At 50.6% G+C, this 15,006-nt stretch overlaps 1 protein-coding gene across 1 annotated transcript in view; it reads right to left on the bottom strand.

Moving 5' to 3' along the window:
• Positions 1 to 1,537: 1,537 nt before the first annotated feature.
• The window catches only part of GFRA4 (GDNF family receptor alpha 4), a 76,473-nt gene continuing 63,004 nt past the window's right edge, over positions 1,538 to 15,006 (bottom strand). Inside the window, exons 4-8 of the mRNA XM_074904254.1 lie at positions 12,953 to 13,298; positions 9,677 to 9,786; positions 8,565 to 8,699; positions 8,143 to 8,300; positions 1,538 to 5,642 (exon numbers count right to left, since the gene is read on the bottom strand). Coding sequence (XP_074760355.1) covers positions 5,496 to 5,642; positions 8,143 to 8,300; positions 8,565 to 8,699; positions 9,677 to 9,786; positions 12,953 to 13,298 — 896 coding nt within the window. The 3' untranslated portion in view covers positions 1,538 to 5,495. The remainder of the gene's footprint in view (positions 5,643 to 8,142; positions 8,301 to 8,564; positions 8,700 to 9,676; positions 9,787 to 12,952; positions 13,299 to 15,006) is intronic.

The following is a 15,006-nucleotide window of genomic DNA, read 5'->3' as shown; positions in this document are numbered from 1 at the left end:
AAAATCACTTCAGCTGCTCTTGTTTTAGTGTTTGTCCCTGTCTGGTGTCCCTGGTTGGAGGAGGGAGAGGGGCTCAGTTTTGTTGCGAGCACAGCCCGCGCCCCCAAAAACCAGGTCCAGAGCCAGAGATGTGATAGAAGTGAGGGTCAGGCAAAGCCCCCTCTAGCTATTAGTGGTGATCCTGCTCCAGCATCTCTTCACTCTTAATTTAGGGTGATTTCCAGGCCTGCCTGAAGCCAGTTGCTATGACCCAGAGCCAGGGTGTCCCAACCAGCCTCATGCTTCACCCTGGGTCAATCAAACCAGCACGTGCTGTCCCGAGGTCTCCTCCAACGCGAGGTCCCCGCTGGCACCCGGGGGCTGTCTGCCCCTGGTGAGGCTCTAGTGATTGTCCCCCCCTTCCCCCAGACCAACCCCACCACATTTTCAAGTGCTGACCTTGGGCGAACAGCCGCCTGCCCAGAAACAGGGAAAATGCATCAAACCTGCAATGTTTTCACAGAGCCTTTCAGGTTCAACCGTCTGGAACGTCCCCAGGAAATTTTCTTTGTGTCGGCAAAACCCCAGCCACCAAAACAGCCTGAATGTTGTGGGGAAGGAGACAGCTTTGACAAAGGTCTTGAGTCTGGCCTAACCCTCAGGCTTTGCTCCTCCTCTGCATCCTCAGCTGCTTCGTGCATGCATGAAGACAAACGTGATTTGGGGGAGAAAGAAGCTCAACATTTCTGGGTTCGACCTTGAACTCACTTTGTGTTTAGGAACTGACTTGAATCACACTCTCTATTTTTATATAAATTTTATATACATTTGTTTTCTAGGATTTCTTTTCCCACCCCAAATTGGCAAGAAAACATTCAATTTGCCTCAAATCAATTTTCCTGTGATTTTTTTTTTTTTTTTTTAAGTCACCAAAAATAACTCACAGATGTTCGTGGCGTGAACAGAAGTCTCCCTGGCTGGCATGGACCGCCACCCTCCCTCCTCCTCCATCTCCCCTCCTCCTGTGCCCTGCGGGTGGGTGCAGCACCAGCTGCCCCCAGTTATTTCCACCCACCTGGGTTACGTGGCAGCATCTCAGTGTGAGTGGCTCCACGTGCCATAATTGAGGGGGTAGTTACTCCTATCCCTTCTACATCTTGCAATGCCTCCTCCCTCCTCCTGCGCTGGCTCCAGCTTTGAGCTAAATCTTCTCCAAATTGTTCCCAAAGCTTTGCACATGTCACCCCTGAGTGCAGCACAAGCAGCCCCGGGACTCGCGTGGGTCCGTGTCCCCTTCCTGGGTGGCACTGATGTCTCCTCATCTCAGCAGTCGGTTTTTCACCTCCTGCCCCTCCTTGCTGGTAGGCAGCACATCAGAGCTGGGTTTCCAGCCAAGCACAGGGCGTCTGAGCCTCGCTGCTCTGCCACCCCCCCCCAAAAAAACATCCCCCCATGTCCTCCAGCTGCCCTTACGGTGTGGGACCAGTGAGCTTGGCAGATGCACCAGCCAGGACATGTGGGCACGGGCAGCCTGGCGTCGCAGACAGGAGCAAGGGGGTCAGGAAAATGCATGTGTGCTTTATTCATGGATATGTTTGAATATTGACATGTACAGAAGAGCTAAGTACAGGTTATACCCCAGTAGTATAGGCAGACATCAACCATCCTCCCCTACATGCATGTGTGCACTCACACGCACACTTTGGCATCACCGTGCTACCTGTGGGGTTATTGCTCCAGCATTGGCTCCCCACCGCAGTGTCTCCCTCCCTCCTCATGTTTTTGTTTTGATGACGATGTGGTATTTGTACATACGCAATATTTCACTGGCTTTCAGGACTGCCAAACCACTGGGAATGGTGTTGAGTAGCCAAAAATACAGAGTTTGGTGGCTACAGAAATTTTAGCTGGTTCTTTTTGTCTTTTCTTTTTTTTTTTTTTCCTCTTTTCTTTTCTTTTCCCATGCCTCTTCTTTGTGCTTATGAAAGTCCCCATGTATGGAGTAATTCCTAAAAAAATTGTCTCCCTTTCTCTCTCTTGGCTCGGTCAGTCCTTTGCCTTTACAAGCAGCTGCTATGACTTTGGTGGTTAGTCAAGAGACTTAAAAATGAAGATCCGTTGTTCGCATCACAGAGTTCAACAGAGATTAAATTCTGTCAAAAAAAATAATTCCTGACTTTTCACAAGGGAAAAGAACCGGCCTTTGCACACATGTGTTTGTGAGTGGGGAAGAATGTAATCAAGTTTCCTTCCTCCAAAAGGTCTGCTCAAAAGCCATCCTTTTTTTTTTTTTTGCAAAGTTTGATTTGTGAACGGACTTGGAAGGAGAATTGACATTAAATATTGGCAAAAAGTGTGAAATGATCAGGAAAAAGTCATGCAGGTTTGAGGATTATTTTTTTTTTACTTCTTTTTAATATGATTGCCCATCCCAAACTCTTGGCCTTTTTCTGCTAGGCAAGTGGCTCATTGCTCTGTGCCTTACTCACTTCATTTCAAAGCATCCTCAGACCACAGGAAACCCCCGGGAGTGCAGGACGCAGCCTGGGACAGTGCTTGAAGGATGCTGCATCCAAAGTCACAGCACAGGACAACTGAGGGTCTCGTTGGCCTGTGATGCTTAGAGACAACTAACAACCTGAGGAGTCTTTAAACCAAGACAGGAATCCATGGGAGATGATGATGTGTCTCACTGTAATTTTTAAAAAATCATTTAAGGTAAATCTGCCAGAAAGTGTAAACAGACCACTGGTCCTGCTGTGGGAGATGGGAATGGGCTAGGTAACCTCTGGAGGTCTTCTCCACCCCCTCTGGTCTATGAGTAGGATTCTCCACATCTATTTTTCACAGCATACCAGTCCTAAGGGAGAGCTGGAGTGGGGTTGCCAGTCATCCTGACCACCTAGAAAAAGTCTGTCTCTGTGGGCTGTCAATCAGAGAAGGAAACGGCAAAGTGACATGTCAACATCACCGCCAGTGAGCTTTGAGAGCCACAGGAGTGGAGCCATGCGGGACGGCAGGTGTGGGCACTCCTGGAAAGCAGCTGACACTTGATGCCCACCCTACGCAGAGACTCAGCCCGTGCAAGTTTAAAGGCTGGTGGAGACACTTTTGCCGGGGCTGGATGTGTAGAAGAGCAGAGCATGACTACAGGACTTGGAAAAAGAAGTGGCAGAAGGCGGCAATTCACAGCGTGACCTCATGATGTCGAGGCAGTTCCTTGCCTTTGAAGGGCTGAGCATCAGGGTTTAATCCCTTCCTCACCTGAAGCTCGGAGGACACAAGTTTTGCAGCGTTGCAGGTAGGGGTTGAGTTGCTTGTGATGGCTCCACGGTCTCTCAGAGGACACCGATGTGATGTCCTGGATAAAGGGGAGATGTTCACGGCAACTCGGGGCACGGCCGCGGCACTTTGAAGGGAGGGAAGAGACTTTCCTGCCCTTAGTGCTGCCTCCCTGCCTGCTTTTCTGATCCGCGTGAGCCTCTTGGCAGCGAAGCTCTCACAGGCACGTTTCAGTTCAGGGTGTGACCTGGCACTCTGCACACAGGACTTGGATCTTGGCATGTTCCTTTGCACAGCCCCTGGGTTAGGACAACCAGGTGCTACAGCCCCGAGGACCTCAAGGAGCAAAACTTTGCATAGGATGGAGCCAGGAGGATTTCTGTGCATGTCTTGCACATCCACAGGTGTTCAGCTGAAAACGAGTGGTTTCGTATTGGACCCAAACCCAAGGAAGTTGCTGCAGTTTCTCAGCAACGTCTAAAGCAATAAACAATGGAAGGTGTTCTGCAGGGAATGGGAATAAAAAGCACTGCACTCTGCTGCATCAGCTGCTGCTAAGCCTTTCTACAGACCCAAACGCTAAGGAACTAATGATGTTCCTTGGAGGAACACAAAGCAAGGAATAAATAGTCTGCTTCAAAGCCCAGGCCTAAATAGGGAGAATCTGAAGCTATTCCTGTGCCTCCTGTGGCAGTCAACCTGGGTAGGCATTTATCCTGGGAAACTTTCTCACCCTTCCTTACCATCTTCTTTCTTGGCTTGATCTAGTGAGGGGTTCAGTCTCTCAAGAAGTCACAGAGAGTCCTCAGCTCACCTCCTCGAGGGAAGACCCCCCAAATGCTCAGGTAGCCCAGGGTCGCTCATCTACCCCTCTGTGCCCAAAAGAGCAGAGAGATATTTGTCCTCACCCTCCAGCTGGGCTCTGGTTGCAGCTCAGTCACTTCACCAGCCTTTGCTTAAATGACCTCTCGGCTGAGCAAATAGGACTTGGCAGAAGGCAATGTCCTTCATGTGCTAGCCTGCACACAAACAATTGCCTCTGCCAGCTCTTCAAGGAGGGGAACCAGAGCAATCCACTCCCTATCCATGACATGATTCATGACTTGGCCTTTCCACAAATTGGCTGGATATTTATGTCCCCAGGGTGGTATCCAGCAAACCTTTTCTATCTTATCTCTTCCTAGGGAAACTAATGAAATCCCCTGACTGAAGACCCTCTATATCTCTGTGAGACTGGCAAATGCACAGGTAGCATGTGAAAATGGGTTACGTTGGGCTCACGTCGAGTCCTGCCCACGGGGTCACACATTCATCCCTCATGGAGACGGGTTAGCTTGGAGTGGGACAACATTGGCCTCTGGTTGTTTGGACGTGACAAAAAAATATCTACCCCAAACACTTCACGGGACCAGTGAATAGAGATGCTAGGGTTGGGACACAAAGAAAGCCAGCTGTAAACAGAACGCAACACACGTGTTTCTTCCTGAACACCATCAATATATGACACGTTTCCCTAAAAAGGAGGGCCCGAGGGGTCGGTGACAGCTTGGAGATGCATGATGGTTGCACGTTGGCCATGATTTCAAGCGGGTGGATAATCCCGCCAGCCAGTTCGTAGCATGGTTATTTTGTCCTGCCCCAGAGGTGCTTCAAGATCCTCTCCGGTGAATAAAACCAACCACCCTCTCACCAGTGCTCTGGTTTCTTCCATCTGAACCAGGTGGGCTGCCCTTCAGGTCCTGAGCAACCCTGGAGACAGTCTGAACTCCACATCGCTTGACGTGCGCTGTCAAGAGCCCCAAAACCTGCGTCAGGGCTTCAGGAAGCCTCCTGACAGCTCATCCATCAAAAGGCTTTCCCCTCTTGGCTGGGGCAGGCAAAAGCTTTTCCTTTGCAGCTCTTATTTCTTGGCTCAACTCTCTCCTTCACCTTTTCCAAGGGAATTGTCCAAAGTTCTGACCCCATCCACAGAGAGCTGGAGAGACAACAACCAAGCTGTGGGGTGGAAAGGTGGCCAGGACCAAGAATGAGCCCGTTGTCAACGATGCTGATTGTATAAAATCAAATAAACTGGCAGACGGATGAGGAGGAGGAAGGGATGCCCACGCACTCACGTCTCCTTCTCATCTCCTCCCTCCTTCCCCCACCCCCCTCCCCGAAAAGTTACTGGTCGGATTGTTTTGTAAAGAAACCAACACAAAGAGAGTCTCTGCCTGGCGTGCGCCCGCCCTGCTTCACATCACGAAGAGGCTCAGCACAGCAAGAGCGGGGAGAAGCCACATCTGCAGTGGAGAGGCTGCCCAGCGGGAGGGAGCTGCTGAGCTGGAGGTCCCTGATGACAGACGAGTGGAGCCCCGCAGGAGCCTCTCCTCTCCGGCCACCTGCAAGAGAAAGGAGGCAGCACGAGGTGAGAGGTGGGTTGCTCCCCACCTTGGTCCCTCTGAGGATTTGGGGTTTGGGGACTGTGAAGCCCTCCTATGTGTGTGTATGTGCAGCAGGAGCCTGGACTGGTCTCAATAGCTCAGGTCTAGACTGGAAGTGAGCTCAGCTCTGTTGGAGATCTGGTGGTGAAGGTGGTGGTAGCATCGTGGTGTGCAGCAGGGTCACCTCCTGGGCACAGCACTGGGTGTGCAGCCCACGGGTTTGGACATTGGTTGGAGGTGTCTTTGTGGGTGTCTGGATGCCCACTCTGGTCAATGGAGATCCATCCAGCTTTTGGAGCCACTGCTGGACAGAGGCTCGACCTGGTGGCATCTACGGGTGGAGATGTCCCCTGGGTGTTGGATACATCTCCATTGCTGGACATTTCACCAAGCAGCAGCTGGGAGCCGGGTGGCTTCCTCCAAAATCCAGTCCATGTGTTTATGCATCTGAGCTGAGAGGCTGAGTTGGGATTGCTCAGCCTTGAGAAGAGAAGGCTCCAGGGAGACCTTCTAGCAGCTTTCCATTACTTGAAGGCAGCTCCAGGAAAGGTGGGGAGGAACCCTTTATCAGGGAGTATAGGGATAGGATGAGGGGTAATGGTTTTAAAATGAAAGAGGGTAGATTTAGATTAGATATAAGGAAGAAATTCATTATTGTGAGAGTGGTGAGACACTGGAGCATGTTGCCCAGCGAGGTTCCCTCCCTGGAAGGGTTCAAGGCCAGGTTGGACGGGGCTTTGGGCAACCTGGGCTGGTGGAAGGTGGCCCTGCCTGGGGCAGGGGGGTTAGAAATAGATGATCTTTAGGGTCCCTTCCCAACCAAACCAGTCTGTTTCTATGACTGACTCCCACCCTGGGTGCTGGCCCCCTGCAGACAAACTTCACCCTTCTCCTTTTGCAGTGCATTGACACCTATGGCTGAAAATTTGCTTACTAGAGACATCGATTTGCATTAGTTGGTAACCGAGATAATTAAGAGCCAAGGGTCTGCACTGCTATGAAGATGGGAAGCAGATGGACTAATCGGTCCATCATACCTTTCCTCCTCAAATCCAGGGGCACCAACCTCATTAAACATTGGACAGGATCTGGATCTGAAGTTGAGTCTAAAGTCAAGACCCGACTCGCCGGGTTTCTCTGGCACTGTCATCAGGGACCATGTTCCATCAGCACTGACACCTCATCAGAGGGATGTGCTGCTGTCGCGTGGAGGTGGGCGATGTGGTAGGGCCATCCCTTACTGCAGGGGGTTGTCCAGCTTTCCGCTTGCTGGTGGCGGCAGCAGTTGGATGTCTGGGCTGGACTGTCAGTGATGAGGGAGGTTCACAGCTTCTCCATCACTTCCAAGATAAAGTTCTCAGTTCAAGGTCTGGACCTCAGGCCACTGCTTGGATTGGACTAAGGTTTGGGGAGCATAATCTAGAAGTAAATCTTCCAAATCTCCTGGATGCAGAGTTTATGGCCTGGTGAAGCTACACCTGAACACGGCCACCAGTGCCCTGAAAAGCAGTGAGGCCACATTTATGCACCTCCTAACTTGCTCTGTGAAAACAGAGTGGAGGGAGGGGAATCAGATGTTTTCCCAGAAAAAAAAAACAGGGGAGAGGCTTAAAAAAGCCCGTGCGGAAACTCTCTGAAGGTATCGGCTAGCCCAGTGCAAAGCCCACGCTCAGTCCTTGGAGTCGAGTTAACTGACAGCTTCTGTTACCTGAACATTCAGCAAATCAGGGTCACTGTTAATTATTCAAGAGTAAAATAATTCAATCTGAAAATTACTCTGGTGCATGGCATATCAAGGTCTTTTTTTTTTTAATTTAAAAAATAAAATATTGAATGCCTACTGCTGCCATCATCAGTAAATTAATTTGTTATTCGTTTTAAAGTAATTTCAATTTAATATTATTTTGATACTAACAATTTGCTGATGACTAGAACCTTTCATCTGAAATTTTCTGACGCTTAGCAAACCTTAGTCAGTAAAGCCTCTACAGTGTGACCTCTGTGATCCTCATCTAACAAGGGTGGAACCTGTGTCCCAGGCAGCTGAAATGCTTGTCTGAAGCCGTGTGGATGCCCTGCATGAGGGTGAGGAGCCAAACCAGTAGTCCTGGCTCTCCTTTTACACTCCTGAAAAGCTCATGGATTTCCCAGTACTTTTAAAAAACTCCGTATCTATCTGTAGCACCCACGGAAGAAAAGAGAAGGTGACCAACAGGCAGGAGGGCAGAGTCAGGGGTAGGAGCATGCTGCCCTGTGCTCCATGTGGGGGAAGAATATGTCAAGGGCATGAAGAGGAGGGTGAATCAGGAACCCCAGGAGGTGGAGGGGAGGTTGGATGTCTGCACGTAGCTGAAATGACCCAGATGGAAGAGGGGGCTGAGGTGAGGAGGGCTGGAGGGCATGGAGGAGGTATAGGCACAGCCAAGCACCTCTGAGGTCGGGGTCAGCCTTCTCTTACCTTGGTGGGCTGGAGGTGTTCGAAGATGTTGTCTCTGAGGGTCGCCACGGCTCTGTTGGCATTTCGCTCCTGCTTGTACATCTGTGTGGTGGGGGGAATGGATGGGGCCACGGCTGCATTCAGGTAGGTCCCATTGCCAAAGGCCAGAATGGCATTTTCTTTGTGTGGGAAAGAGATGGAAAAAAGTGTTGTCAGGGCAACATCTCCAAAGGAAAGCACACGCATCCCTTCTCCAGCCTCCTTTGAGGTCATCACCCAAAATACATGCCTGAGGGTCTTCAGACCTCCTTTGTTGAAAGCACAGGGAGCTGGACACCTATAGACTCTTGAGAACCAGGGCATCTTCACACCCTCATTCACAAGAAGCCTCAGCAGCTTGCGGGCGATGCTGCTGGAGCAGCGATGTGCCGGGTGATACTTACGGAGACAGATATTGTCGGTGAAGAGATGCAGAAAGCTCTCACACTCTTCCTGCCGGTTGCCGCTGGCATTGCACGTGCACCAGGGAGCTATGCTGGAAGTGGAGTTGTCGATGTAGTTGGGTGTGATGGGGCTGCCTGTCGGGAAGGATGGGGCAGTGTTACCGCAAGGCTCGTACTTCGCCAAGGGACAGGGATTTCCCACCCTGCTGCTCTCTTGGGTTGTTCTGCTTACAGCCTCAGCTGAGCCCCTCTGTGATGGCAGCACGAGAAAAACCTTGAAGTGTTGGTGTCACAGGTTTGTTTTTCTCCCAGGGAGGAGAAGAGGGGCAGTCACAACCCTTTTGTTCACCCCACCATCACCGAAGCCTTCAGTCAATTAAAACATTTTATCACTCCAAGGAATGGGCGGCTCCTGGGAACTCAGGTTCCCTAATAACATTCAAAAACTTGATGTGAATGTGTATAAAAGTTTTCCACACTGCCATTGAAAAAGCCAAATTCAATCTCTGGAATGGTCGGAGACACCAAAGGATTAAAGAAGAATGAAATCTTGACCCTGTCAAGCTGTCAATCTATCCCATCCATCAGGATGGAACAAGTCCAATGGACATTGGTGCTTCTCCTTGGACTCTGTATGTACCTGTGCTAATTGCTGCCAGCTGCACCTCTGCAACATCCAAAACCCCAGTTTGTCACCCTCTGAAGTCATCAAGATGGCAGTGGATGGTATTTTCCAGTGGCATCTCTGGTGGTGGCACCAGGGAACCCCTGACAGAGCAGATGTCCTGGAACAGCCAATCTATTTCCACTGGACAGAGAAGTTGGGATCTTGCAGCAGCTCATGGAGCATGGCGGGAGATTTTTTTTTCCCTCCTCTGAAGCTATCCTGAAGTTAACCCACGCTCATGGCTTAGGCTCTTTCTCTAGTCCCTGCAGAAAGCCCAGCACCTCCCTGAGATCCCAGTCTCAGCTCTCCACCTTACTGTCCTCATAGCTTTTAGCTGGCCAGAGTAAGAGATGTTTCCCACCCAGAGGAGATGTTTCCCACCCGATGAGGATATTTCCCACCCAGAGGGCGGGAGAAAGACCGTCCGAAGGACGCGGGCTCTCACCTATGATCCCTGTGTAGGCCAGCAGACAGGCAGCGTAGCTGTCCCGCCGGCAACCGCTGGCAGCCTGCGGGGACGGCTGGCAATTAAACTGGAACTCTGCATAGCGTGACCTGATGGAATGAGGGCACAGAATGGGACATGTCAGCACAGATATTCGAGGAAAAAAAAGGGACATCATAACACACTGGTGGTGTTTACGGAATGGAAGACATTTGGAAAATCCTTTGCTGCTGTAGGTGTTGCTGAACCAGTGTGAAATGTCATTTTATACTCTCCTGCTCCCCTCCCCCCCAACAAACCCAGAAGAAGGTTTAATCCCTTTAGAGATGTGAATAAGTGCTGTAGTTAATGCTTTACAGGCTTCTGTCCCCCACCCCAACAAACCCAGAAGAAGGTTTTATCCCTCTGAGATGAGACATGAATAGGTGTTGTAGTTAATGTTTTACAGGCTTCCTTTGGGACCTCAAGAAAGAAGGGTCCAGTCTTGGAAGAAATGTTTGTTTTTCTGATGCATGAAGCTGTTTTTTAAGGGAAGAACTGTTGCAGACAGCGAGGGAATTAATTCTGTGTTGCCATTATCCGATTCTTGGGTAATAACTTCCCCTGGAGACCTACTGCCTTCATTTTGGGGCTGATTTGGTGGAAGAGAGAATCACTCTGGTCCAGTTTCTCTCTCTTCAAAGACTGTGCTTTAAATGTAGACAACCTCAACTTCAGATTAGGGGAAATGCCCAGCGGCTCAGGTATGAAATTCTCTAACCAGGGCTGCTGCCACACTCTCTGCTTCTCAGGAGAAGATGGGACTCTGTGGAGCAAGATGTGCGTTACATACAGCTCTGACCGCAGCACTCCGTGCCTTGGTTTTCACGTTGTCTAGATCAACGCACCGAACCAAAGCACGTAGCACAAAGCAGCTTTGAGTCACACACTGGGCTTGTTGGGACTGTCTGGGCCACGCAGGGAAGTGGGTGCATCATTCAGACAGACTGCCAGATTGCTCTTTGCACGTGGCTCCCCTGCTAGCCTGGTTGGATAAACTCCGTACATCATGCTGCCAAACAGATATTTGCCAACTAATTCGTTAGGGGCGAGCCAGTTGTTGGCACATAGGCATCTAGTGGTGCTTGGACAGTGTAGGATCTCTAAGACATCCACATGGGGCTTTCAGGTAAGACCTAGGACCTACTGGAGATTCAGGTCCATCTAGACAGGCATCCCATGGCCAGGCGAGAAGGCGTCTCACACGGCATTTGAGCTGCTTAGGAAACTCAAGCAAGCGCTAGCACTGCCGACACTTGAAGGCAAGGCCCTTTCGATACCAACCTGCAGTGACTGGTCTGTGAACTGGGTACCTAAAATGTTTGTTCTGCTTGGGCAGTCTTGGAAAAACGGCGTGTGTTGCTCCTCTCAGACAGTCTCTTTCGTCCTGACATTTTGCCGGTGCTCCTGGTCAGTGTCAGCACTCCGGCTTGTGCTTTCCTGCCCACTTCTCTCCTCCTCCCCACTCTTCTTTTTTTTTCTTTTCTTTGTTCCCACGTTTGCCCCACACCAACCCCTTTCTCCTGTGCCATGGCCAGGCAAACTCTTCTTGCCCAAATTTTTGCTGCGTTTTTAAGGGGAGGGAGGTGATTGCAGGTTTTGTACTATCCATGTCAGCAGAGCCCACCCCTCCAAGCTGGGAAATTCAAGGGGTTACAGCGGTGGAGAAGCTGCAGGAGGACTAAGTAGTGCAGGCAGGGTTAGCCACAGATTATTTTCCTCTATTTCTTTAAAGTGCCATGATTTGTTACTGGCTCTCCTTTTGGTTTCTGCTCTGCTAGCTTTGACCGGGTCACACATCAACCCTTTGCTCCTGCTGTGTCTCTAGAGGATGTTTTATATTATATATTGAGACACCAAGGAATCAGATAATTAACAGCTGTGCTGCTTGCAGGAAACAGTTTCCAGCCTCCTGGGAAGCAACACTCTCCCCTTTGAACTTCTTGTTCCCTCCTGGGCCCACTTGTCTTGTTAGGGAGAGGGCAGTACCCCTCCTTTTCAGATTCCCTCAGTAGCCAAGGGAAAGCTGAGCAAGAGCTGGTGTGGCTCAGGGGATTTGCATCTTTCGGGGTCAGCTTCAGATGTATAGCTCGGTTGTTCTCCTTCATCCACATTTCTGGGGTGCACAGGGGTTAGGTTATTAGTACGAGTCCATCTGTCCAGGAGGACGCTGCTGCTCTCACCTCCCTTTGTGAAAAGACGTAATTTTTTAATTGTAATTTAAAGATGACGTGCTGGTAGGAGATGGCTGCTGGAAGTTCAGCTCAGGAAGTCCCAAAGCTCACAGTAATTAGAGGCTGGGACAACACTGTGAAATGTGTCCTACACTTGCTCTCGTGCTCTTCTCCAGGCATCTGCTCAAGGCCACAGCTGCACACGGGACACGGGGCTGGGACCACCACGTTTGGTACCGGATGACTGTTGCTACAGCTCCTACTGACTGATGGGCTCCACTCCTGAGAGCTCAGTGTGGATTATCCCTCTGGAATAGCAAAGGCTTTTTGAGAAACAGAGGGGTGAAAATAGCACAGCTGAGGGAAAAACTCTTAAGGGGTATGCCTGTGAGTGTGCACACTGGGATGGGTCTGTGCATGGCGCATGCATGAGGCTTAAATGGAAACGGAGGAGCAAACCACCCTGGCCATACTGCGTGGTGGGCCTGGAGGGAGAACTGTGACTCTGAGACTCCTACTGCAATCACTAGAATATCTGGGCTTGCGGCAGAAGGGTGTATTTTTCATATATATGAATATTTTTTCTAATTAAAAAAGAAAGCCATGGGTTTAAGGTACCTACAAGTGCTTGTGACTGTGAGGACAGCTTGGGTGCTCCTGTAGGATGCGCTGGGCTAGGGAAGGTAGACAGTGAGGAGATTAGTGAAAGTGGCTGCAAGCACCCCACACATCCCTGCTTGGCTTGCACCTTCCTGGAACTATTTCCATAGCAGGTCTTTCTTTACAATCAAAGCCAAAAACCCATAGAAAAGGTCTAAAAAACTCCAGCGCAAACATCTCAGATCTTCTCCCGATTGTTAGCACCTTCTGTACAGAGTATGAGACATGGGTCATGGGAAGGAGCCGCTCAGGCAGTGGCCTGTGTTGGAGGGTTGTGGTGGGATGGGTGCCTCCAGACAGCACCCTGCAGGTGAGTGCATTGGCTCTGGTCACCAGTGGATGAGCCCTCGGCTTGTCCAAGGGACAGATCTCCACGTGGGCCACCCCGGTGTGCGAACGTTACCTGCAGACGTAGTTTTCCCGGCAGGAGTCCAGAGGCGCCAGGCAGTTGGGCTTCTCCTTGGACTCGTAGGAGCAGGCAGGAACAATGGTCTGCCGCCGGCGTTCGGCACAGGCTGTGTCGTCGCAGGGGCAGAAGAGCAGCTCGTGGGTGTACTCGGGCGGCACGCGGTCGAAGAACTTGCGCAGAGCCTTGTGGCACTTGGAGCGGTTGCAGGTGTCGGCCCGGGCCAGACGTCGGATGCAGAAGGAGACGTACTCCGTCCGCAGCCGCTGGCACATCTCGTCCACGTTGCAGGCTTTGGCGGCGTCCAGACACCGGTTCACCTGCGTCACCTCGTTCTCAGACCCTGCGGGGTGGGGGGAGATGGTGACGGGGTTTTGTACTGACCTCCCTGCCAGCAGCACCCCCCTGTGCTGAGACCTTCATCCCCACCCTGCTCCCATCCCTGGCCTCCTCAGTGAGACCGCCACCCGCTCTGGGAAGGCTTTGGCAGGGCTGAAGTCTGCCCTTGCTCTCTGTGTCCTGGCAGGACCAAATCCCCTTTCCCTACTCACTTTTCTCAAGAGATGCCACAGTCACACAACAAACATCGCACTCCAGAGCCTGCATTTAATAAAATGAAGCTTTGCTCTACCCTGGGCATCTCGTAACACTTTACCAATGTGAATCAACCCACCTGGGGCCTGGGAAGACAACAGTCATTAGAAAGTGCATCTACTAATGGCCATGGCTGGCTCCACCAGTGTGATGGGATCGCTTCTAAGGGACCTTCTTTTTCTAAAACGTTGCTCAAGATTGAACACTGAGTCAGTGGCAAAGCTGGGTCTCCTGTTACATGGGTGCCCTGCACTGAAGCTCAGACTCTACACTGCATGCAATGAGTTTCCTCAGGCCTCCGGAGGGTCAAGCCTGGCTTTGGCAGCATCTCTGCTATGTTCATCCCAGGACCCGTCCAGCTATGTGGGAGCTGTCTGGGTCTCAAAGCACCACAACAGTGCTCTGGCTTTCCCCATTCAGACCAGTCCTGCCCAGTATGCCCATGTCCTAAGCAGCAACAGTGTCTTCACAAGATGGGGATCAGAGCTACCATCCCGCCTGATGCACCTGGGACCTTAATGCTACCTGTGGGTGAGCTCATGTGGGTCTTTCCCCACACGTTTCACAAGGTCACCCCTTCTCTGGCTTCAGCGAAATCGCTTCAACCATTTCCATCCTCTTAAACAAGAGGGGAAAGAAAGTCCCAGATTAGCAGCCCTGGTGGAACAGAAGGGGTGTGCTGTGGGGATGCAAAGATGGACAAAAACTTGCAGCAGAGGGAACAGTCAGGAAAATAAAGCAAAAAATGTGGGGATGGATTAGAAACACTGTCTTCTATACACAAATAGGGGTCTCATGAGTTTACATGCCAACGAGCTCTGAAAATGTGGGGAATAGCTTAAGAGGGAAAGGTATTTGTATAACACTGCTTTTGGGGTCCTTCAAAGATGGGTGGGGCTCTGTTTTATAGAGGGGGGAAATGCTACAGAATCCCTGGTAAGAGTCGGTCGAGACTTTAGGCTCTGTCTGATCGAACAGATAAGACAAGGGTCCTCCAAGCGTGAGAGAGAAAATGAATTTGAAGCTGTTTTTCACCTCTCTGAATTAAGCCCATGACCTGAAGCACACTAGAAGGACTGTGACCCCAGCAGAGGAGGATTTTTTCACTGAGCAATAATCCCCAGAATGATAAATTTCCAATGCAGAGTCAAGCCCTATCTTTGGCCGGGAGTTAAAACCAGCCCGTCACTGCTGACAAGTGTTAAAACACTGACAGTCTCTCCGAGCACTTCAGAACTGCCCTCCTTCATTTTCACTGACATTATCAGATGGTCCTTCTCCGAGCATTTATTTTTCCTTTCCTGTTGTTCCCGCTGCTTACAGTGAGCTGGAAGTCAAATTCCAAGTTTTGCAGTTATTTATGACGGGTGAAGCTTTTTCCTGGTGTGTTCCCACCATGTAGGTACTTCCCTTTAAAAATGCCCAGAGATGAATATTGTCAGAGCGCTGTTTTACAC

Source organism: Athene noctua, chromosome 4 (assembly GCF_965140245.1).
Source record: "Athene noctua chromosome 4, bAthNoc1.hap1.1, whole genome shotgun sequence".
In the NCBI taxonomy this organism is placed as follows: Eukaryota; Metazoa; Chordata; class Aves; order Strigiformes; family Strigidae; genus Athene; species Athene noctua.
The sequence above is the reverse complement of the archived record's forward strand: the minus strand, read 5'-3'. Positions and strand labels throughout refer to the sequence as shown.